This window comes from Oncorhynchus kisutch, linkage group LG10, assembly GCF_002021735.2.
Source record: "Oncorhynchus kisutch isolate 150728-3 linkage group LG10, Okis_V2, whole genome shotgun sequence".
Taxonomy (NCBI): Eukaryota; Metazoa; Chordata; class Actinopteri; order Salmoniformes; family Salmonidae; genus Oncorhynchus; species Oncorhynchus kisutch.
Genome location: NC_034183.2, coordinates 21,903,026 through 21,920,215, shown reverse-complemented (window position 1 = coordinate 21,920,215; position 17,190 = coordinate 21,903,026). Strand labels below are relative to the sequence as shown.

At 41.7% G+C, this 17,190-nt stretch overlaps 2 protein-coding genes across 3 annotated transcripts; one reads left to right on the top strand and one right to left on the bottom strand.

Annotated features, from left to right (window-relative positions):
• Positions 1 to 3,588: 3,588 nt before the first annotated feature.
• Positions 3,589 to 13,475, top strand: LOC109897488 (oxysterol-binding protein-related protein 1-like). Of its 2 annotated transcripts, none has more exons than XM_020491983.2 (14): positions 3,589 to 3,685; positions 4,085 to 4,265; positions 6,261 to 6,336; positions 9,622 to 9,756; positions 9,953 to 10,050; positions 10,139 to 10,321; positions 10,470 to 10,577; positions 10,699 to 10,788; positions 10,924 to 11,047; positions 11,926 to 12,039; positions 12,187 to 12,310; positions 12,418 to 12,508; positions 12,751 to 12,771; positions 13,089 to 13,475. In XM_020491983.2, the coding sequence occupies exons 2-14, from the start codon at positions 4,201 to 4,203 to the stop codon at positions 13,189 to 13,191; spliced, it is 1,332 nt and encodes a 443-aa protein (XP_020347572.1). In that variant the 5' UTR covers positions 3,589 to 3,685; positions 4,085 to 4,200; the 3' UTR covers positions 13,192 to 13,475. The 2 variants fall into 2 exon arrangements, with proteins under 2 accessions (XP_020347572.1, XP_020347571.1); XM_020491982.2 differs by having other exon boundaries at positions 3,683 to 3,903.
• A 262-nt stretch (positions 13,476 to 13,737) lies between these two features.
• LOC109897487 (uncharacterized) lies at positions 13,738 to 15,701 on the bottom strand. Its single transcript, XM_020491981.2, has 2 exons — positions 14,846 to 15,701; positions 13,738 to 14,693 (listed from the first exon to the last, which is right to left on the bottom strand). Exons 1-2 carry the CDS (start codon positions 15,669 to 15,671, stop codon positions 13,951 to 13,953), a joined length of 1,569 nt encoding a protein of 522 aa, XP_020347570.1. The 5' UTR covers positions 15,672 to 15,701; the 3' UTR covers positions 13,738 to 13,950.
• Between the last annotated feature and the right edge of the window lie 1,489 nt (positions 15,702 to 17,190).

Below are 17,190 nucleotides of genomic sequence, written 5' to 3'. Positions count from 1 at the left end.
TTACTCAGAGTCATACTCCAATTCAAACTACTGGAAAGGCTAATGTTACTACTATTGATAAGTGCTACTACAGAACCATCATATGCTGTTTATAACACAGCGTCTCCTGAGGGACCATTCTACTACTGCTGCCGTTGCTGCCGGCTCCTCAATTAGTGCTCGGTTTTGTGAGCTCACAGACGAATGCCAGTGTCCCACTGTGCAGGCCTATACTGTGGGAGAAACTCTTTACCAGCAAAGCAAATGGAAGAGGCTGGATTTATTATGAGTTTATTTGCAGCTCTGGTGCAATGAGCTTTTCTGTGATTGTGAAGGGAGTGTGTTATTGTAGTTGGTTCCTGGTTTGAAGTGTGACTGTTTCACTGTGTCTTACTGCTACTGCATCTTATGGTTGTAGATGTTGTAGTATGATGACAAGGGTGTTATGACCATTTCAGTATAACTTCACATGCGATTGGGAATTAGTGATGCTATTACAGTGTTACAGGGACTAACGATGACTGTTATAGCTGTTGTAGCTAAATAGCTGTTGGACAGACATTTAGTATGATTTTGTGGATGAATCTGTAGTTTCATTACTTCAGCTTGAATTTTGTCTCCATTTACTGGTGAACCCTCACCAACCCTCACCAAAGTGAGGGATCATAATAACATAAGATCCCTGGTTATCATATAATGTTGAATATGCTATTTATAAACATTCTAAGATTGCATAGGATGTGGCTCTGATGATTGCACAATCTCCCGTTATAAAACTGTTCAGCAGTTACATTCCATTACATTCAGGCTTTTAGTTATTGACGCTGAATGTTTCAGTGGATCTCAGTGGAGATCTAGAAATGCACGCTTGTTTTCTACAAAGTCCTCAGAGACATCTGGGTGTTTGTCTATATGATACCTTACGTCATCTTTAAGAAAGGTGAATGAATCACAATTACAGGTCTGCTTCCACTCCCTTCCTCTGTTCCCAGCCTTACAGGTAAGTTGTACTGTGCATACTGCACCTTCAGGACTTTGAGCTGCCCTCACCAGAAACACTGTCTGTTGAAAATGAATACACTTTTTGGGTTCAAATATCTGGCTTTATGCAGAGAAGTACTAGCTTTGCCACAGTGTTTCAATGGATGAAAGAAATGCAGCTTTTGAAAGGAGAAGGCGTGTGGTTATGAGATACAGTACCAGTCAAATGTTTGGACACACCTACTCATTACAGGATTTTTCTTAATTTTTCTTATTTTCTACATTGCAGAATAATAGTGAAGACATCAAAACTATGAAATAACATGTATGGAATCATGTAGTAACCAAAAACGTGTTAAACATATCAAACTATATTTTATATTTGAGATTTTTCAAAGTAGCCACCATTTGCACACTTTTGGCATTCAAACCGCTTTGCACACTTTTGGCATTCTCTCAACCAGCTACACGAGGTAGTCACCTGGAATGAATTCCACATAACAGGTGTGCCTTGATAAAAGTTCATTTGTGGAATTTCTTTCCTTCTAAATGTGTTTGAGCAAATCAGTTGTGTTGTGACAAGGTAGGGGTGGTATATAAAAGATAGCCCTATTTGGTAAAATACCAAGTCCATCTTATGGCAAGAACCGCTCAAATAAGCAAAGAGAAGCAACAGTCCATCGTTACTTTAGACATGAAGGTCAGTCAATTCGGAAAAGTTCTAACTTTGAAAGCTTCTTCAAGTGCAGTCGCAAAAACCATAAAATGCTATGATGAAACTGGCTCTCATGAGGACCATCACAGGAAAGGAAGACCCAGAGTTACCTCTGCTGCAGAGGATAAGTTCATTAGAGTAACCGGCCTCAGAAATTGCAGCCCAAATAAATGCTTTACAGAGTTCAAGTAACAGACACATCTCATCATCAACTGTTCAGAGGAGACTGTGTGAATCAGGCCTTCATGGTTGAATTGCTGCAAAGAAACCACTACTAAAGGACACCAATAAGAAGAAGAGACTTGCTTGGGCCAAGAAAGACGAGCAATGGACATTAGGCCGGTGGAAATCTGTCCTTTGGTCTGAGGAGTCCAAATTGTGAGATGCAGAGTAGGTGAACGGATTATTTCCGCAATGTGTGGTTCCCCCCGTGAAGCATGGAGGAGGAGGTGTGATGGTGTGGGGGTGCTTTACTGGTGACACTGTCAGAGACTTATTTAGAATTCAAGGTACGCTTAACCATCATGGCTACCACAGCATTCTGCACGACACGCTATCCCATCTACTTTGCGCTTAGTGGGACTATCATTTGTTTTTCAACAGGACAATTACCCAACACACCTCCAGGCTGTGTAAGGGCTATATGACCAAGAAGGAGAGTGAGTGCCTGGTGGAGTGCTGCATTAGATGACCTGGTCTCCACAATCACCCGACCTCAACCCAATTGAGATGATTTGGGTGGCAGAATGAAGGAAAAGCAGCCAAGATATGCTCAGCATGTGGGAAATCCTTCAAGACTGTTGGAAAAGCATTCCAGGTGAAGCTGGTTGAGAGAATGCCAGGAATGTGCAAAGTTGTCATCAAGGCAAAGGGTAGCTATTTTGAAGAATCTCAAATATAAAATATATTTTGATTTGTTTAACACTTTTTTGGTTACTAGATGATTCCATATGTGTTATTTCATAGTGTTGATGTCTTGCTATTATTCTACAATCTAGAAAATTGTCCAAATAAAGAAAAACCCTTGAATGAGTAGTTGTGTCCAAACTTTTGACTGGTACTGTATATCTTTATATATTTCTACAGAAGATCAAGTAGTCTATTTGGAAATGTCCTTGCCTATTGTAGTTACCTGATCTCCTCTGCGCCATGAGGATCGTTCTCTGGATGGCCATTTGAGACGGCAGGTTTAAGGCACCTGTCCTCCACTACAGCTAAACGTGTATTGTTCCTGTGATGTCTGTCTGCTGATCTGAGCACAGTAACAAGAGGGGATCAGTCAGTATGCTGCTCTTGTAGTCTACAGACCTACACAACACAGATCCTCACAGCTGTACAGAGATCTCTGCTGATATCTATACTCTATTCACTGTATGCTGTAACTTGCTTTTCAGTGTTGATATTTAGCATAAATAGATCATCTATGTAGGCCATGAAGTGCCATCAAATGTATACTGTATGATTATTAATTATACTGCGTGTGTGCATGTGTGTGCCCACTTGTGTTTGTGTGTGTCTGTACGTGTGTGGTTGTTTTGTGGCGTGTGTGTGTGTGTGTGTGTTTGGGGCTCAGGTGCGCAGTCTGAAATTGGAGCAGGAGGTTGAGAAGAATAATATCCTGTCTGAAGAGCTTCAGACTCTGGCTACAGAGCAGCATGAACTCGAGCAGTCCGTTGTCAAGGGCTCCTCTCCACGGAGCGCGCTCAGTGATGATGGTTTCTACGATGCTGTGTCTGGTGAGTATGGCTTGTTTTTATTTACGATCAGATTGGAATTGAAGTGAGAGAGCTTGAGATGAAAACTGGTGTCTTGTTTGACAGTATGATTATTTTATTGATGCCTATAGCTGTTCATGCATTTTATAAACTCAACTCTGGAATTCTAAGCCAGTTCCACAGCTTGTTTTAATTGTTCCCCTCTAATCAGGGACTGATTTAGACCTGGCACACCAGGTGTGAGCAATTAATTATCGGGTAGAACAGACAACCAGCAGGCTCCGAACCACATAGGGTAAGAGTTGACTACCCCTGGTCTAGGTGTTTACAATGTTATGCTAAGATGACTTGCTTGCTTGAATGTACTGTGTGCACCAATTTAGTCGGAGTTGAGCAATACCTACAAAGTACTATTTCACTTTGAAAACACTTTTTTAGTCACAAGATGGCCTATGATAATGGTTATGATGATTTTTGCAATGATCGATTGACTGATGACTTCAGCCTTCAGAGGTTGGTTCAGGGCTCTTTAAATACAACCCTATCCACAGATCTGGTTTGTCCCATCAGGGCTTTCGTGAGGCTCAGGCAAAGGTGTCAGTTGTTGATAGCGACGCAGTCATTTGTAGCACTGTCACTCATGTATCCAGTCCCTGCCTTTACAACATGACTGCTTACTCCCTTTCATCTCAAGATTCGGACTCGGAGCACTCTCTGAGCTTCTTTGAGGCGGTGGCCAGTCATTCATTTGACAAGGACGAGGAGAAAGGCTCTGTCCTGTTCAGCAGCAAGCGCAGCAGCCCAACCAGCATGTCTCAGGAGAATCACCATGGCAATGAGGAGGAGTCCCGACCCAATGGGATTGTGAGGCACAGGTGAGCTGAGCCAAGTGCCCCCCCCCCCGACACACCCCTTCCTACCCACCCAGTGTCTCTCCCATCCACCCTACATCCAAGCACACACAGGGAACGGTCCTGTTTACAGTACACAGCTGTTTTAGAAGGTAGAAGCTTCAGATTTGGATTCAACCTGGAAAGAAAAGCCACTTTGCCTCTTTGCACAATAAGTTACAGGTAACTGCAAAAATAAAGGAAACACGAGAAAGGAGGTATACAAAGTACATTGAAAGCAGGTACTTCCACTGAGTTAATTACGCAATGAAAATATCCCATCATGCTTAGGGTCATGTATAAAAAGTATTTTGGCTAGCATGGCTGGAAGAGATCTCAGGGACTTTGAAAGAGGGGTCTCAAAGGAGCATAGGGGGTTTAAAGGGTGTGTGTCTCAGTCACCAGATCTCAACCCAATTGAACACTTAAATTAAGGCACCAAAATATGGAATTTCCTGTGGAAGAATGGTGTTGCATCCCTCTAATAGAGTTCAAGATACTTGTAGAATCTATGCCAAGGCGCATTGAAGCTGTTCTGGCGGGTCATGGTGGCACAACACCCTGTCAAGACACTTTGTCACCTTTTCTTTATTTTGGCAGTAACCTGTACCTTTTAAAGTCATATTTTTGTTGTTGTTTGTCAAATAAACTTTTGTCTCTCCCTTTCTGTTTGAGAGAACCCTTTCTGTTTGAGAGAACCCTTTCTGTTTGAGAGAACCCTTTCTGTAAATAAAAAAAGCCTATAGTAGAGCAGTGGAAAAGGCAAACCAGGGTTGGAAATGAGTGGTTCTTAGGACCAACTTAATACAGAGGTGGAGTATCTTCCAGCTCCTAACTATCAGGATCTTGTTGTTTACCCCACTGTTTGTTTTCTTGTTGTGTTCCTAGACTACATATGGTGTATTTTTTGTGTGTTTTCAGAGTCCGTGTGTGAATAATTTAGCAAGGCAGCTAGGCTGGTCCAGGAAGGAGAAAGGCTCTCATTGAGAAGGCTGAGCGCTGTGTAAAACCAGTTAAACATTGATGAGGTCACAGTGTCATGCAATAACTGGAACTCAGTAGGACCCTATGTTGACCGATCTGAATGCTGAACGCTGATCAGGGCGTAGAAGTGGAGGCCAGGCTTTTGGGAAGGCCATGCATTTTAGTGCTTTTTCCAATCTGTCTCATTCACTGTCTTAAAGAAAAAACATTAAAAACATAAAAACCTGTGGTCCAAATGGTGAAGCCCAACCGGACTAACTGACTGACTGACAGTGGTAGTTAGGAAGGGAATCAAATGTCATAGTTTGGAAGGGAATCAAATGTCATATTTAGGAAGGGAATCAAATGTCATAGTTTGGAAGGGAATCAAATGTCATATTTAGGAAGGGAATCAAATGTCATAGTTTGGAAGGGAATCAAATGGCATATTTAGGAAGGGAATCAAATGGCATATTTAGGAAGGGAATCAAATGGCATATTTAGGAAGGGAATCAAATGGCATATTTGATTAATGGGATGTGCAAACTAGTATATCCACAGGTTTTTATCTTCTTCACATATCTTTGTGTGAGCAAGCATTTGTGTTAAATATACGTAGGTGTTCATGGTGCCAACGTACATTTGTTGGTAAGATTACTCTTGTCTTAAAGAAGTGAAGGCCTCAGGGAGCAGCTATTTCCATAGATGGCTCCTGGACAGTAGTGGTGTAAAAGTGTTGATTATAGACCTGGGCCTTCACTATATGTCAGCTCTACACATGCCTAAAACTAAATTGAAGGCTTTTGTTGCACTCAGCAGACTATATTCACCTGAATAAGATATGACTCCTGCATTAGATATAAAGTATGTGTTACATGCCTGGCACATCTCATCGAAAGAAATGCAGATCACTGTACGGTAATGTTAGTGTCAAAGTCCACAGAGCACAACGTGATACTTGTGTCATTTGTACATTTACCAGATTCTGTTTGTGCGTCTGTATATCCCTCACTCCAGAACAAGTTTACCAGCATCCATGTTCTCCAGAAATGACTTCAGCATCTGGAGTATCCTGAGGAAATGCATTGGCATGGTGAGCTATCAACCAGAAGCACTCAGCTTTATTGTTCCTCTCCAAACCCCGTAACATGATGAGTAATGCAAACCTTCCTGGCCATAGTGCCTGTACTGTAGATCAGTCAATCCAATACTGATGTACTGTGCAGTAAGTAACCTATATCTATACAATTCTCTGGAGCTTTTCTTTAGCAACAGCTTAGAGCATGTATATAAAGGATCTAGCATGTCATAATCCTGCTGTAGAATGTGGTTCAGTAGCCGGGGAGTGGTAATATACAATGACAATACAAATTATTCACACCCTGTAACGATCGTCTGTGGTGGAAGAAGGTGAGGACCAATGCACAGCATGGTAAGTGTTCATCTTTTTAATAAAGTAAACTGAACACTGAATAACAAAACAACAAAGAAACAACCGGAACAGTTATGTCTGGTGTAGACACACAAAGACTGAAAACAACCACCCACAAAACACAATCGAAAACAGGATACCTAAATATGGTTCTCAATCAGGGACAACGATTGACAGCTGCCTCTGATTGAGAACCATACCAGGCCAAACACAGAAATAGAAAATCATAGATAAAACTAACAGACAACCCACCCAACTCACGCCCTGACCATACTAAAACAAAAGACAAAACAAAGGAACTAAGGTCAGAACGTGACACATCCCTTGACTTTATCCACATTTTGTGTTGTTACAAAGTGGGATTAAAATGGATTTCCTAAAATGTTTGTCAATGATCTACACAAAATACTTTAATATCAAAGTAGAAGAAAAATTCTAACATTTGTAAAAACAATATATATGTATTTTTTAATATAGCTTGATTAGATAAGAATTCATCCCTCTGTCAATGCATGTTAGCATCACCTTTGGTAGCGATCACAGCTGTTTCTCTTTCTGGGTATGTCTCTAAGAGGTTTCCACACCTGGATTGTGCATAATTTGCTTTTGGTTGTTAATCATTGCTAGACAAAAATGTTCAGGTCTTGCCATAGTCAAAACTGTAACTCAGCCTCTCAGGAACATTCCCTGTTTTCTTGGTAAGCAACTCCAGTGTATATTTGGCCTTGTGTTTTAGGTTATTGTCCTGGTGAAAGGTGAATTCATCCCCCAGCATTTGGTAGATTTTGCCTGTGCTTAGTGCCATTCAGGTTTTTTTTCTATCCTGAAAAACTCCCCAGTCCTTAACGATTTCAAGCATACCCATAACACGATGCAGCCGCTACTATGCTTGAAGATATGGAGATTAGTACTCAGGAATGTGTTGTATAGGATTATACCCAAACATAACACTTTGTATTCAGGGCTAAAAGTGAATTGCTTTGCCACATTTTTGTAGTACTATTTTATTGTCTTGTTGCGAACAGGATGCATTTTTTGAATATTTTTATTCTGTAAGGGCTTCCTTCTTTTGACTCTGTCAACTAGGTTCGTATTGTGTAGTAACAACAATGTTGTTGATCCATCCTCAGTTTTCTCCTATCACAGCCATTAAACTCTGTAACTGTTTTAAAGTCACCATTGGCCTCATGGTGAAATCCCTGAGTGGTTTCCTTCCTCTCTGGCAGCTGAGTTAGGAAGGACGCCTTTATCTTTGTAGTGACTGGGTGTATTGAGACACCATCCGAAGTGCAGTTAATAACTTCACCATGCTCAAAGGGATATTCAATGTTTGCTTTTTATTTTATTTTTACTAATCTACCAAAAGGTGCCCTTCTTTGCAAGTCATTGGAAAAACTCCCTGGACTTTGTGGTTGAATCTGGGGACTTTACAGATAATATGTGTGTGGTACAGAGATGGGGTAGTCATTCAATTAGCATATTAAACACTATTGCACACAGATTGAGTCTATGCAACTTACTATGTGACTTGTTTTTACATTTTTTAAAAACGTTTTACCCCTTTCATGTGATATTCAATTGGTAGTTACAGTCTTGTCCCATCACCACAACTCCTGTATGGACTTGGGAGAGGCAAAAGTCGAGAGCAATGTGTCCTCCGAAACATGACCCTGCCAAGCCGCACTGCTTCTTGACACACTGCTTGCTTAACCCAGCCGCACCAACGTGTCGGAGGAAACACTGTACAACTGGCGACCGAAGTCGACCCGCCACAAGGAATCGCTTATGCGCGATGGGACAAGGACATCCCGGCCGGGCCAAACTCTCCCCTAACCCGGACGACGCTGGGCCAATTGTGCGCCGCCTCATGGTTCTCCCAGTTTTTGCCGGCTGCGACACAGCCTGGGATGGAACCCGGGTCTGTAGTGATGCCTCAAGCACTGTGATGCAGTGCCCTAGACCGCTGCGCAACTCGGGAGGCCTGTTTAGCACATTTTTACTCCTGAAATCCTGAACTTAAGCTTGCCACAACAAAGGGGTTGAATACCTATTGACTTTTCTTTTTTAATACATTTGTTAAAATGTCTAAAAACATAATTCTACTTAGACATTATGGGGTATTGTGTATAGGCCAGTGACAAAACAAATCGACATTTGATCCATTTTAAATTCAGGCTCTAACACAACAAAATATGGAAAAAGTCAAGCGGTGTGAAGACTTTCTAAAGGCCCTAGTATGCAAACTAATCCTGTTCCATGTTTAGCCATGGCCCAGTACTGTAAAGCGATTAAATGTCAGTGATGGACTATTTGATGCTTGGTGGATTTGTGTGTGAATTCTAACACACACACACACACACACACACACATAGTGTCACGCCCTGACCTTAGAGAGCTGTTTTATTTCTCTATTTGGTTAGGTCAGGGTGTGATTTGGGTGGGCATTCTATGTTTTCTATTTCTTTGCTTTTGGCCAAGTGTGGTTCCCAATCAGAGGCAGCTGTTTATCTTTGTCTCTGATTGGAAATCATACTTAGGCAGCCTTTTTTCCCACCTAATGTTGTGGGTAATTGTTTATTTTCTGTGTGTTTGTGTGCGCCACGGTTGCGTCACGTTCGGTTTCTGTTTACCTGTTTTTTTTTTGTGACGGTTTCACTTTATTAAAGATGTGGAATTTCATGCATGCTGCGCCTTGGCTCATCTATGACAGGGAGTTTGAAGACAGTGAATGTGACACATAGTATGTACATTAAAAAAAATCTATAACATGTCATGATGGGCCTATGAGAACTGCTCATGCAATAACTGCTCATTCCTGTAAAATCTAGAGACTTGATTATTTAATGGTTGATAGATGGGAATCACATAGTACAACTACTTGTGAGCTGACTTGTGCTCTCTCCTTTTCTCTCTCATTCATTACTTCTCTTGTTCTCTCTCTTTTAGGAGCTGTCTAAAATTACCATGCCAGTGATTTTTAATGAGCCCCTGAGCTTCCTTCAGCGTCTGACAGAGTACATGGAGCACACATACCTCATCCACCAGGCCAACGCCTCCTCTGACTCCATAGAGAGGATGAAGGTACACAGACATTTGAGAAATAATCTGGAAAATGGGTTTGATTATTGTTTTTTTCATTTTTTTCATTTTTATGTCCACTTGAATTGAGAGAGACAAACATAGAAACGTATAACAAATACTGTATGTAGAAAAAAAGAGCTAAGAAATTGTACATTACATCTCCACATCAAGTCATTTTTCTGTTTTGCATGGGCAGTGTGTGGCAGCGTTTGCTGTGTCTGCTGTGGCTTCCCAGTGGGAGAGAACTGGGAAACCCTTCAACCCGCTACTGGGAGAGACCTACGAACTGGTCAGGTAAGAGGGAGGAGTTCATCTCTAACACTGGTGATGGATTTGGATGTGGTAAAAGACAAGTGTTGAGCTCACCCCTTTTCTCTGACAGAGAGGACCTGGGGTTCAGGTTGATCTCAGAGCAGGTGAGCCACCATCCACCAGTCAGTGCGTTCCACGCCGAAGGCCTGAAGAAAGACTTTGTGTTCCATGGCTCCATCTACCCCAAACTCAAGTTCTGGGGCAAGAGCGTGGAGGCTGAACCCAAAGGCATCATCACACTGGAGCTTCCCAAGTAAGCATACTCATTCATGCACTGTCACTTTCACACCACATTCAATCAACACAACAGTTATGTGTGATGTTTTCTCATGTTGCCTGTGTGAAACCAACATGTATTTTTCCAAGGCATGTTGTTATAGAGTTATTATTTGTACTTCCAGGTACAATGAGGCCTACACATGGACAAACCCTACATGTTGTGTCCACAACATCATCGTGGGGCAGCTGTGGATTGAGCAGTATGGCAACGTGGAGGTGCTCAACCACAAGTATGTCAAAAATACTGTCACATGCTCTGACTAAGAAGGAAGTGCAATATGTGAATGGGGAAGCATGACTAAAAGAAATGAAAAGGAAAATGTTTTGATGGTATTTCTGTTTTTGTCACAGAACTGGAGAAAGATGCTGTTTGAATTTCAAACCCTGTGGCCTTTTTGGCAAGGAATTGCACAAAGTTGAAGGCTACATTCTGGACAAAAGGTAGGCAGCTTTGATTTAGCCAGCCTATCAATCTATCTCACGTTTGTAATGTATTTTTCCAGCATGTTGCCATATTGACGGAAGTCAGTGACGTCTGCAGTGCTTTAACTGATAGTATGTGTGTGTTTGGCACAGCAAAAAGAAGGTATGTTCTCTCTACGGAAAGTGGACAGAGTGTATGTACATTGTGGATTATGCTGCATTGGAGGCACATAAGAAAAGTGGAAAGGGGACAGTGGAAAAGAAAAGCAGCAAACCGGTATGTACCCCATCAAATCATGTAGTCCATTACATGGTGAACACATGCTTTGAGTTCTCCATCCCTCAGGCTTGTTTTATACTGCAAAGAATGTCATGTGCCGGTGTTAATTCCAGCCACTTTCACTGTGGTATTTTCAATTTCAAGTGTTTTATTACACTCATATAGCAGTCAATACAAACTGAAATCCACGAGCATACAATATATGGATGGTTATATGTATGGATGGACGACAATATATGGATGGTTATATGTATGGATGGACGACAATATATGGATGGTTATATGTATGGATGGACGACAATATATGGATGGTTATATGTATGGATGGACGACAATATATGGATGGTTATGTATGGATGGACGACAATATATGGATGGTTATATGTATGGATGGACGACAATTTATGGATGGTTATGTATGGATGGACGACAATATATGGATGGTTATATGTATGGATGGACGACAATTTATTTGTATTATATATATATATAGCAATCTTATAGTGACTCATTCATTGATTAGCAGAGGTGTGGGATGGGTGACCTTTTCTATACTGTCTTCAGTTCTCGACTTTGGGATTGTCAGTTGATTTTGGCTGTGGGTGTTCCTGTCGCTGTGATGACAGCTCTTACGGTTGTAGATAGAAGAGCTTCAGTGCAGTGCTCCCCTCATGTGGGTCGCCACAGCCACAAAACCATAAACCCTGCCTATTTCTACAATCTCTCTTCAAATGTGATTTTAAACCTATCCTTAACATTAACCACATTGCTAACTTTATTTCTAACCCTAACCTTACATTTTTCCATGTAGCCAATTTTGACTTTGAGGCTGTGGAAACTTCCCATGTGATCTTGTTGTGTGTCCTGTTGTCCAGGGCTCTCGTGAGGAAGTGGAGGAGATCTCCCTACCAGAGGCTGACACAGTCGAGGTCATCCCAGGCAGCTATCTCCTTTGGAGGATAGCCCCCAGACCAGTCAACTCTACAGAGGTTAGTCGCATCGGAAACCCTCCTATTTAGATGCATGGTTTACTCAAGCACATAGAAATGCAGAGGCTCAGAAACTTCAAGGTCATAAAGCATCATTTGCATAATCTTCACAGCTTTGTGTTTAAATATTCAGTCCTGTATTTGTAGATGTACAGCTTCACGTCGTTTGCCATGCAACTGAACGAGCTGGATAAAGATATGGATGGGCTCATCCCAAAGACAGACTGCAGGCTTAGGCCAGACATACGAGCCATGGAGAACGGAGATATTGGTACGAATCATGATAAGTGCTTGTGCCTCATCTGCAAACTTTCCTTGAACACACAGATGATCTAAGATAGATCAGTGAAAACCCTGTGTGTTTTCTCCTTGCTGTAGATCTTGCAAGTGAGGAGAAGAAGAGACTAGAAGAGAAACAGAGAGCTGCATGTAAAACCCATTCCAAATCTGATGACGAGTTGAAAACAAAGTAAGACAATGAGAGAAATACGGTTATGTTTTGACAATTTCAGTTATGTTATACTCTCTATGTATTGTATATCAATACACCCATATATTTTGAAATAAAGCAAGCGTATTTAAAAAAAAGAAAAGGTATCCCTTCATTTAATCCATGTCATTATTTAGTTTACTGCTTTATAATAATGCAAAGTCCTACTTTTCTCTTCCATTGTCTTGGTCTCTGTTTTGCACCTTTGCTTTGACGTGAAGAAACCCTGCCCTCGGCCCCAGGTATTAGTTGCTTGCTCTTCTATTGTGTGCCTTATGTGCTCTCCACTGTCACACTGTTGTGTGGTAGCGCCATCTACTGGTGCTAATACATACTGTGCATGGATCAGTTCTGATCTCTGAAATTCAGTTAGTGGCCCAAATAAAAATAATTGCATACATACCCACAGTCCATTTATTGCATAATTGTCTTTTTAGACTTAATGTTTATTCATGCATGCAGTACTTTATGTAATGTAGATACTAACTCTCATCCATAGAATGACAGGATGAAAGCCTGAACCCCACCCATGCTCACGTTATCCATCCTGTGTCTCCAGGTGGTTTCAACAGGGTCAGAATCCCCACAATGGCTCCCAGGACTGGTTGTTCTCCACTGGGTACTGGAACCGCAACTATCCCCTGTTACCTGATATTTACTGATGGACATTCATTCCTTGAATAGTGAGATTGATTCTTATCCACGTCAACTTCCTTATCTATCATGAATACATTAAAGCCTTAATTTATTACAATGAATACACTGTGTATGAAAATAGCAATAATAGATGTATTTGTGATACAAAATGTTCAGCTGTTAAACATGCTTGATATGAATGTAGCGTCTATATTAGGTCACATGTTCCATGCAGCCATCATTTTATTATTACTTTTGTGTGGTCTGGTTACCAATGTAATTAGAGCAGTAAAAATACATTTGTCATACCCATGGTATATGGTCTGATATACGATGGCTGTCAGCCAATCAGCATTCAGGGCTCGAACCACCCAGTTTCTAATTGTGTTTTGATTGTGAATGCTGTAATCCATCATTACCGTGTTCCATTTGCACAACCGTGCTCCCTTGATACTATAGGAACACACAGTATCCACACATTCAATCTGTTGCTCCTAATGTAATGTACAGCTGTTTTGTGCTCACAACTTTATTTCATTTTTCTGTTACAAAAAAATAACTGCACTCACATATACATGTGGTTGGGATTTATTAGTTTATAACACTTAATTTCTGATATGTTAATGTGTTATCCCACAGTCCTACTTACTGATCTAATATTCTGACTACTTGTATTTTATTTTCTTGTTTAGTCCATCCACACAGAACATTAAGAAGAGTGTTTTGCTCACATGTTTTATTGATGGCAAAAATCCATGTAGCCATCACAAGTTGGCTGATCCACGTCAGTTCAAGCCACCACAAGGTTTACTTAAAGCGACCCTTTTGAAGGGGACACTAGGACGCGCCCTCCTTCCTTCCTCAGCTTCCATCACGTAGCTGAATGGTACGTAGGCGGCGGGGTGAGCAGGAGCCAGGGCTTTTCGCACAGAGTGGCCATCCATCGGTACATAGACAGGAACGTATTTCATCGTTGACCTCGGCTGCAAAGGCAGACAATAGGAATCACTGTCTGTTGGATAGTAGCTGCTTGACATCAGGGTAGGGTAAGCGCATCGTCGCCTGGTCACTGCAGGGCCCTCATTCCAGCAATTAGTTGTTGTCGAAGTCCGACAGGATTTGATTTGCGTCTGCTGCTTCAAACGACCAGTAGTGTGAGGCCTAACCATTACGCACCGTGGCACGTGTATGGCAAGAGGCACCGTGCTCTCTGGAGCGCAGTGGCACAGGTTTATTTGAGGTTGACAAACAGGCGAGTAGTCGTATGCGCACTGATTGTGCAGTAGACCTGGGTGGTGGGTCGGTAATAAGTGGGAATAACTGTAGTCTTGTGGCGTAGAATAGTGGCAGGCGCACTCTTGATGATACCTTAGCTGAGCGCAACAGCATGGCGCATGATATTGTATTGGAACGAATAATTTTCCATGACTCTCGCCCTTACTGATATGTTGACCTCTCCATGCTTCGTCGTCATGGTTTGTTTCTGGTGACACTTCATAATCTCTTGGGTGCTCAGTGTCTTGATAGCCTGACAGACAAAAACAAAGATGAAACATCACCAACCAATTTTATTATGCCATCTTTTTATAGTGCTGCTCTGATGTATGTATTTAAAAAACAAAAACATGTTTAATTGATCATTCATGGCGAGAAGACAATTAAGTAATTTTTTCGAAATACCTTGTTCAGAATGCACAACTGCTGCAGCGTTGAGTGAGCGTCTCTCATTCGTGCACCCTGAAGGGCTATCGGCTGAGCTCCGGGTGAAGGATTTCCCTGGCACTTGCGCCCATGCATCGATCCGAACTCTTCGTCGGTTAGTGGTCGCTATGACCTGTGTTTTGACACCGTGGCTTTCCCTCTTGGGTCCCGTAGTTGTTGCTGCAGCTCTTTGTCGTACGGGAGACTGTGACTGTGGAATTGTGGAAGAATCTCCTCTTGGAGAGGGAAGCCCTTCGGTCACTAGTATTGTTTCACGTGGTTCTGGGGCTTTGCTGAGGTCATGGACTAACTCTCTTATCCCGTCGACATGTTTACATGGTGTGTCGAGTGTTTCTTTGTAATTTAGTGTGATTAGGGTTACCTTGTTCTCAATGCATGGATTACTGGCCGCCTGGACAGGTGCGTCTCCGACCGTCCCTTTTTCCGAACCTCCGTTTGATCGTGTATTGGCGGGCTTGTTGGGGGCTCCACCTTGTTTGGCTTCAACTTCTTGCCCTCGTGCGTTCACCGACTGTTTTACACTGCTTGATTTAAGTCTCCAGTCAATTGTAATAGGCGAAATACCCGGTTGACTTACCACGAGGGCAGATTTGGGTCGTGCGTAATTATCTTGGCCACGGTTGATCTGTAAATTGCTCTCCATTATATGTGTACCTAGGACTGCGTCCCCCTTCGCTGTGGACGAAATCCTAGTGATCCTATCTGGAACTGAACGTGATGGTGATATCGGTTCCTCCCTGGTTAATCTCGAGAGCCCTGGTTGTATGCCTTCGAAACCAATCATTTTCAATTCTTCCTCAAAACCATCGTCGTGTAAACTCTCGGCTAAAAAGCAAGAGCCTATGCACGTTAGAGAAGTCTACTCAAAGCGATCCAATAAATCTATATGGAATTGTATGGAAGTACTTTTGTATTTTATGTTATAGGTTAGTGATTGTACTACACGTCAATTGAATCATGTGACAAAGGCATTCTTGGTATAATGAAATGTGATGCCTGCCTTGTTCCTTACCCCTATTTTTGTGGAAATCTACCACAAGCTTCTTTATCCCAAAGGACGGGTTCTCTAGATTCAAGATAAAAAGCTCAATCATTGTCAATGCATAATCCATGCAATGCATAAGGATGGAGTCCATTTGTTCCTACCATTTTTGAATTTCTTCAGCTCTGTCAGATAGTAAAGGGCGAAGAGTTTAAGGTTGTCTGGTCTCTTTTTCAGTACAGCCCGGGACAAACCCTCCAGCATGGTAGTCAGACCATAAGGAAGGATGACATCATATTGCCGCCTTGACATGCTTATGGCTCTCCAAAGCCTCAAAGGTTCAGAATAAATATTGTTAGTGGTTGCTCTTAGATACACACGAAGACATAGCCTATTTTCCACAGCCAAAATCACTGATCTAAAGTACCAAATTTGAGCTCACCTGAAAATAGTCCAGCCACAGATTAGTCAATAATTACATGCAAACACCAGATAGATGACGCATTCAATGTTATTTAGCTATGTTCTGCAGACATCAAACACACGTTGTTACTTTTGAGACCGCCAGACTACATATCTATAGTTCGCCAGACTTCTACAGTTCGATCTGCAGTTATGTCATAATAACTTTATAATACGCTACCATTCTGAAATATAATTTTGAGGGCATGTCACAGTTCAATGTTGTCAACGCTACTACAAACAAAATATGGCTAGATTGTGGTGAAATAATGATCATTCATAGTTAAAGTTTTGAATTAAAAATAGAAAATATGACCCGCCGCACAGGCGGACACGTTTAACTTCAACACCAAGGACAGCAGAATTGTGAAAATCGACAGCGCTGTGGTTCTGTGGACGCAACCTAGCTACTCTTTATAGTTTATAATGGACACCAGACAAAACCACATTATTTGTCAAGGAAAAGTTGATTCAATTCCAGAAAAAGGAGTCTTGAGGATGGGTGAAGCATTCTCTTATGGTGGAAGAACCTTTTCTCCCGAATGAGTGACATACTCAATTTAAGATGGTGTTAGATCTTCCATGGGTGCTGCCCGTTGCTACATGTTATAGATTAAAACAACAATATTCCATTCTAATAAAATATGTAAGGACTGTACCATGCTTAGTTGGGGTGAAATGTTACTGATAAGATAAACTATTTCTAAATCAATCTTACCTGGAACAAAGACATGGTTGGGTAGCCTGCCCCATACCGGTCAATGGCCATTGGACATCATCTGTTGCCTGTTGGGACAGGGTCTGGGAAACATTGTGGCTCTTTACACTGAGACAAAGGTGTAAACATCGGCCCGTGGCC

Bases quoted from the DNA above. Each gene is read 5' to 3' on its own strand.
- LOC109897488 (XM_020491982.2), top strand. The intron at 10,322-10,469 runs GTAAGCATACTC...TTGTACTTCCAG, and splicing joins ATCACACTGGAGCTTCCCAA to GTACAATGAGGCCTACACAT. The intron at 10,789-10,923 runs GTAGGCAGCTTT...TGTTTGGCACAG, and splicing joins GGCTACATTCTGGACAAAAG to CAAAAAGAAGGTATGTTCTC.
- LOC109897487 (XM_020491981.2), bottom strand. From the start codon at position 15,671: ATGATTGGTTTCGAAGGCATACAACCAGGGCTCTCGAGATTAACCAGG. The intron at 14,694-14,845 runs GTATTTCGAAAA...TTTGTCTGTCAG, and splicing joins AGTTGTGCATTCTGAACAAG to GCTATCAAGACACTGAGCAC.